Source organism: Chrysemys picta, chromosome 13 (assembly GCF_011386835.1).
Source record: "Chrysemys picta bellii isolate R12L10 chromosome 13, ASM1138683v2, whole genome shotgun sequence".
Classification (NCBI taxonomy): Eukaryota; Metazoa; Chordata; order Testudines; family Emydidae; genus Chrysemys; species Chrysemys picta.
In genome coordinates, this window is record NC_088803.1 from 1438027 (window position 1) to 1445446 (window position 7420).

Here is a 7420-nt window from a genome sequence, read left to right on the forward strand (position 1 = left end):
ATTCAGTGACTACTGGATGAGCTGGTATCGAGTGTCTCCCGGCAAGGGACTGGAGTGGGTATCCAGCATGGAGAAATCCCCTACGAGTGATAAATATTATACCAGTTCGGTGAAAGGGCGATTCACCATATCCAGGGACAATTCCAAGAACACGGCGTATTTGCAAATGAACAAACTGAACCCTGAAGACACTGCTATGTATTACTGCCGTGATGCACAGTGTGTAAACCTGGATCTGAGTTCTGACAAAAACTATAGAGGCGGATAGGGGCCTGGGAATAGAGCTTTACAGGTATTTAGGTGCCGAAAGAGGCAGAAAGGCACCTCAGTGAGTTTGCTGCCTAACTGTCATTGGCTTAGAAAAGAAGTAAGAGGTTAAATATTCCGAGGTAGAGAATCATGTTTGCAGCGTGTTGATTTAGACTTGTTCATTTGGTCAGATGGGGCGAGGCATTGCAGAGCATTTTCTCACTCACTGCTGCCCCCTTTACCACAACTTTGGTTAATAAGTGTCTCAGTTCCCATCCTGACTACACGCTTGCTTTCTCCCGTGCTTTCTTTGCACAAACCAGCTCCCCGCCTCCCCCCGGCCCTCCGTGCCAGCGATCAATTTGCACTGTTAGAACCACAAAACCTGGTTATGCCAAGTGAGTCCTTACCACTTTAAATATGCTACGCTAGGTCTGAAAGAATGAGCACTGCACCCCCAGGCACTTTCCAAAGAGAGGAGGAGGAGGATCCGTGCCCCAGGGAGCACACGAGGTAGAAACAGAGAGACAAGTTAACAAACGGAGGGTGGGTAGAGGAAATCAGGCAATCAGTGTAGAGCTGTGTTAACAAATACAGAAATACGGTAACAGCATTATAGTGAGATTGGGTTCGATTTTACCACTTCATACTTCCTCTAGAAACACACAACCTGCCACGCACCTAACCTGAGCAGATATGTCAATGGTGGGTGCATGGTGATGTTGCTGGGACTGCAGTGAAGGATTTGTGCTACGCTGTGCGGGTGATTCATGTGCTGTAACTTTCCTTTTCTGTTGGAGGAGAAAGAAGATCCCTGTGAGCTGGCAGAGACCCTCATTGTCAATGGAAACTTGCTGTATAGGAATTCCCATAACTTTGCCCTTCATTGCTTTCATGGCGTGTGTGTGTGTCTGAGTGCGTGGGGTGTGTGTGTGTGTGTGTGAGATCAGACTTGACTAAGCTTAACGGGCTTTAAACAATTTTTTTCTTTGTGGAACCCTATGAATAAGGGGAAATTTCTTTATATAATGGAAATCTGTCTGCCAGACTACAAGTGCATTAGCAGTGCCCACCGTGCTATGCTGCTAGAAACCAAGAGGATTCTTCCGATGGAAGAAGATGGAAAGTTGAACCGCTAAGCACTTCAGAACCAGGCTCTGGCTGGGTTCCACTGAAGCATTTACCCACATGAGCAGCTCCAAGTAACATCCCATTTCTCTGGACTACAATTCTGAGAAGTGTTGAATCCCCTCTGAGCCACAAAGACAGTTTATGTAAAGAGGTTTAGCACAGTGACTGGGGGATACACACAGTGATACAGACACCATAGAGCCCTCTACTAAAACCTAGAACATAACATACACATTTTTCCTCAGGAAAAACGTCTCGCCCTTGGGTTTTTTGACGTTTTCAGAGATAGTTACATGAAAAGACAGCACAAAGGCCAAGAAAAATGTTTGACAACATTTTTTCTTCAAAAAATCTTACTAATGATTAAACCATTAAAATCCCTTGTTTTTCATGTATTGTGGAGAAAAAGGGAGATATTTTGCATATGTTATTGCATTGGTTTATTAATAATATTTTAAATACTTCTTTTATCTTTGCACATTTCTTTATATGCTGTAGAGTACACGCGTATAATTAGTGTAAACATAATTGTATCCTCATGAGTTAAATCAAAGAAGTAAACCATCAATAACTATTTCTATTATTTTCAAAACAGAGTGGCGCCTTTCTACGTGGTCCCACTTATAATATGTTGGGGTTCTTTGGAACCCACAATTAATCCTTCTCAACCCACTGGCAAATCTTGGCTTTGAAACACTGAATTTGTCTCTGAAAGCAGGAAATTTTGGGAGTCAAGCATCGAAATTCTTCTGTAAGGCCCTGATCCTACAGAAACTGAGCACGTGTTTCAGTTTACATGGTAATAGACAGATCCACTGAAATTTCAATAGGACTACCCGCAGGACAGACCCTCAGCCGGTGTACATTGTCATCGTCCTATTGGCTTCAAAGGTGCCAGGACCATTCACACCCGCTGAGAATCTGCCTCAGGTGTACTAAATTGAGCATGTTTGTAAATCTTTGCAGGACCGAGGATTCAATCTGTTAATACCAAAGGCTGCAATAGACAACAGAATCATGCCGCTTTGAGCTAGTTTTCTTGTTCTGCATCTAAAATATAAATCACTTTTTGAACGATAAAGTTTTCTGATTCAGCACAAGAATACACCAGAAACTGGAGATGAATAATTAATCTAACCCAGACTCAGAATAAAATACATACACCCTAGCAGTTGTTTCTATTTTCTCTAGAGAGGTTCTTGCACAGTTGTATAGCACTGTGGACTCTAATGCTGTCTTTAAAGGGACCAAAGTTTCTCTAATACCAAGTAAGTGACTGACTTTTAACGCTCAGGAAAGGGTGTTTTAAAACTTTAAATTTAAGAAAAAGTAATTTATTAAAGATTTTTGAAGGCATATTGAAGGTGAGATTAAAAATAACCCTGTGACTATGTAGGGATTCTTATTGTCTGTGCTGGTAGTGGTGGTTTTGAGCAATGCACACTTCGGATCCAGAGACAATAGGTCCTTCTGGAAATGTGTGTGTATAAATTACCAGCTTCTGTCCGACTTTCAGTGACAGTTGGACATTCCTTCTTTCTAGCAGAGAGAAATTACATGAAAAATATAGTTAAAATAGTCATGTGTTGTTCTGCAATCTTCTAAAAAGGTTCTATTGAAAGGTTTCAAAGTACTTACAAAAATTGATAATAAAGAAGCTTAATAGTTGCAGAACCAAACACTCAAAAGTTAGCAAATGCCAGAATTAAGGTTGTTTGGGCAAAATTATCTCTTTCTCCTTATGCTACAACTTCTAATGAAATGATCACATGCTATTTTCCCCTACAACTCCCATTTTTAGGTTCCTATTATTACTATTACTGAAATCCTGCCTTCAAATGAGACTTAAGGAGCTCAGTCTATTCAGTTTATCAAAGTCTAGATTAAAAGAGGATTATATCGTGTACTTATCAAATAGGTACTCTCTAGGTACCCACATACGGCAATGCTATTCATTGTTTTTAATGCCAGAAGGGACCATTATGATAATCTTTTAATTAAATTTCAACCACAACATTAATTTTCCAGGAGATCAAACAACTTCCGAGCCCTCCGTCTCCATTATGAAGTCAGAAAATGAGAGCATTGCTGCTTGCCTGGCGAAAGATTTCTACCCTAAAGAACTGAAGATATTGATGAATTCTGACAGTGAAATTATATTTGAAGCAACAGACCCGGTCCTCACATCTAGTGGGAAATACAGTGCTGTCAAAGTTGTCAAGTTGTCTTCAAATGAACTAGTGTCTTGCTCCGTTCAACACAACAGCAAACTTATTAAGAAAACCCAAACAGCTGAGAAGTCGCCAGGTATGTTTTCAGGGTTTAAGGCTGAATAAGATAATACACCTTTGAGATTAATTCAATTTTTATTTATCATATAGGATCACAGTGAAAGTCAAAATGGATCAGTGCATTCACCTAGTCCAGTATTCTGTCTCCAGCTGTTTCAAAGGAAATGGCAAGAAATCCTACATAAAATTCGTATTTAAGAAAATGTTTTGTACCAGAAATTCAAGGACTCATATGCTTCCAAAAAGGACAGATTCCCTTTGACTTCACAGCACTATGGACCAGGCTAGAACTGTGCCCAGGGTGATTTTCCACGCTCTTGAATTTCAGATAGTTTAGTGGGATTATTATATATCTGTATAAATCATTTATTTTGGGTGCGGTTTGCTGTCTTTCTTTTAGATTTCACATCTCCTGCTCCAACGATCATCATGCCCGAGCCGTGCAACATTTCAACCCCCAGCCTCGAAGGTTAGTACCCAAACGAGTGATTATGTTGCCTCAAGACTCTATGGCCAACAGGCAACTTGTGAGATGGGAGGGGAAGCTACGACTTCAGCGTCAGCTGAGAATCTGGCCCTTACTGCGTTTGGTAATTTAAATGTAACAAACAGAGGACCAGGTTGTCCAACCTTTACTCGTGTTGGCCAGCAGCTATTCACGCAAGGAGTCTCACTGGTGTGAATGGGAGGAAGTGCTCAGCAGTGTGAATGGGGTCCTGCAGTCTAGCTCTGAGAGTCCAGTCCTGCTCCCATTGGTGTCAATGGCACAGGACTGAGGGGAAAAAATCTCCCCTGTGGTCTATTCCTATTACACGTTAACTCCTTCCACATGGGCCCATTTCCCACTGACATCAATGACAATTCATCAAATGATTCTTCTCCTTCTCTAAGCATTTCGCATTGCAGAAGAGAGCTGCCCCTTGCCAGCTCCACTTCCTTACTCCTGCTCTCTAGCACAGAGAGAGGCTTGGAAGGATTCGATTGTTTATCAGTAAATGTTGATAAACATCAGTTCACCTCACACACAGAAACCAACAACAGAACTATTTCTACTGATAGCAACTGAAATGTACAAAGTAAGGGAAGCAACATAAGAAAAATGCTGCATGAGAATGTATTAGAGTTTGACTTACGGGTATTTACTTGGTATATTTTGACATATAATATTGACAATCTGTGTTTTAATGGTTATAAAGCTTTAATTTATTGAATCTCAAAATATACTGTCATTGAATAATTATTGTCTGACCCCCAGTCATTTCATACAACTGTGAAAAATTTAAATAAATAGAAATAGAAAAAAAAATGCTTTAAAAACCACTGATGTTATCGGTGTAAATTATTAAACAAATGATGCATATATCTAATATTGTTATATTTGGCTTTGTGCAAATATGAATTTTCATGGGCAAACTACACCATTGTTTCATATTTTATAGATCCGAATGAGGAGAAAAACACAAAGACACTATCCGCTGCCCTGCTGGGTTTGGAAATTGTGCTTGCAAAGAGCGTCGTCTTTAATGTGCTCATGATTGCAAGATTAGTCTCTGAGGTACGTGATACTTTGCGGTGCAGACCGGGCTCTGGCATTTTTATCACAATGTCGGCTAATAGCGCCTAGGGCAGGTTTTTTAACATACTAGTAAAAATGTAGCTGGAGCCTAAGTCCTGCCTACACTGGCAGGAAGAGAAGAGGTAGGAGGAGAAGAATTGTTTGGTGGTTAGGGGCTTGGGCTCAGTTCCCGGCTCTACCATGTTCTGTGTCGGCTTGAGCAACTCCCACAGGTTCTTTAGAATGTTCTGCCTTTAGTCTCTCTCTGTCTTGGGTGTCCATCTGTAGGTGGGAATAACAGCATTCCCCTACCTCACCGAGGGCTTGGGAGGAGAAATACATAAAAGTTCTCAGCCATTACTATTGGAGGCTGTATAAGTACCGTAGGTTGACAGCATGCACACAGTTGTACCATTAGTCAGGAAATGGTGGTTTGCAGTGTTGTAGTAGCCGGGTTGGTTTCAGGATATTAGAGAGACCAGGTGGATGAGGTAAAATCTTTTGTTGGACCAGCTTCTGCTGGTGAAAGAGACAAGCTTTCAAGCTACACAGAGCTCTTCTTCGGGTCTCTTTCTCCAACAGAAGTTGGTCCAATAGAAGATATTACCTCACCCACCTTGTCTCTATGAAATAATAGGACATTTCGCAGAATGGTTGTGTAATCAGAGATCTCCTGTCTCTAGTGTGGAAGTTTATATTTATTAGTATTGCACTAGTGCCTAGTATAGGGCCAGCTGAGGTGAGGGATCCATTAGTCTGGGCACTGCTCAGACACAGGATGAGAGACAGTCCCTGCCTATTGCTGACAACTGAAATAAAGAAAACAGAGAAAAGGATCAATATCCCCAATTTTCCCAGGGTCCTGGTGGATCCTCCATCACTGAAAATTTTTAAACCAAGTTTGGAAGCTTTTCTAGAAGATCTACTCTAGGAATTATTTTGGGGGATTTCTCTGGCTTGTGTTATACAGGAGGTCAGATTCATAGAGTCATAGCATTATCACAATGCTCCCTCCTGGCCTTGGAATCTGTGAATCTCTTGTTCTGTAATTGGTTCACATGTGAAACTCTCACAGATGTCACTATAACTTCAGCACCTCTATGATTAATATGCAATTGGGATTTGCCATGTGGGAAAGACCAGATAGTTTTGCTGTAATAAAATAAATGAACACAATAATTAATAACAATGTCGTTGTTGTTGCTCTAGGTTGGCAAGAAGGAGCGAGGAAGGACCTGAGAAATAAAGCAAAATTTCTGTCATCTTTGTTTATATTAATTATATCCACTGCTTTTGCTACTGACAATTAGTCTGCATTTATTGTTGCTGTGAATAGATTTTTAACAAGCTAATTTTGCTTAAAGAATTGTAAAGTTACAATAGTGACTTCAGCATTAAGACAGGAGGAGAGTTTCTATTTTAAAGTTTATTTTGTATTCCCTCAAAACTTTTCCTGCCCCTTGGAAAAAAAACCCCTATCTTTAATGCAAACCTCCCATGTTTCTTAGGCTAGAATAGGATGTTTGCCAACTAAATTATACTGATTGTACAAGAAATTTTGAAAGAGTAGACTTTGAAAGATGATGGGCTTTTTAAAAATGTCATCTAACTTTTTTGAATTCATGTATTTTCCTTGCCTATGTTTATCTGATAGCAACGTTTTGTGTGTTGGTGCATGTTGCTTACACAATAAAAAAATGTTGCACAATAAGAGTTGTTTCTTTTAACAATATTGAATGATTTGAACCTATCAATGGCAGAGAGGCTTCTCTCTCCAGAGGTGCTAGCTCCCATCCAGCTCCATGTTGTGGGAGAGACTGGTTCGGGGGGGCAGGGAATGGAATATGGGCCTTTCCTCTCTAGGGGCGCCAGCTGTCATCTCGCCCCAAGGCAGGGAGATTGGCTGGCTCCGGGGGTGGGGAATGAAATACAAGACCTTTCCCAGCTCAGGGTGTTGGTTCTGATTTCATCTCAGGTCAGAGAGATTGGCTGGGGTGAGTGAATAGGCTACAGGGCCTTTCTCTTTTAGGACATACAAGTCTGGCTGCACACTGCAGGGACTAGATGTGTGGCAAAGGTGGGAGTGAGGGAATGGGATTTGGAGACTATTTCAAAAAATGAATATAAAGAAATGTGTTAGTTTTTCCTTCTACTACATGAATAAAATGATGCTTCTGCTCTCTAAACCAGAGTC

The 7420-nt window shown here is 40.8% G+C and overlaps 1 gene segment (V, D, J or C); it reads left to right on the plus strand.

Annotated features, from left to right (window-relative positions):
- The first annotated feature begins 265 nt into the window (after positions 1-265).
- On the plus strand, positions 266-6925 carry LOC135975193 (T cell receptor delta constant-like). The segment is given in 5 exon segments: positions 266-647; positions 3409-3687; positions 4072-4140; positions 5111-5226; positions 6436-6925. Coding segments are annotated over 5 exon segments (501 nt in total).
- Positions 6926-7420: the final 495 nt, after the last annotated feature.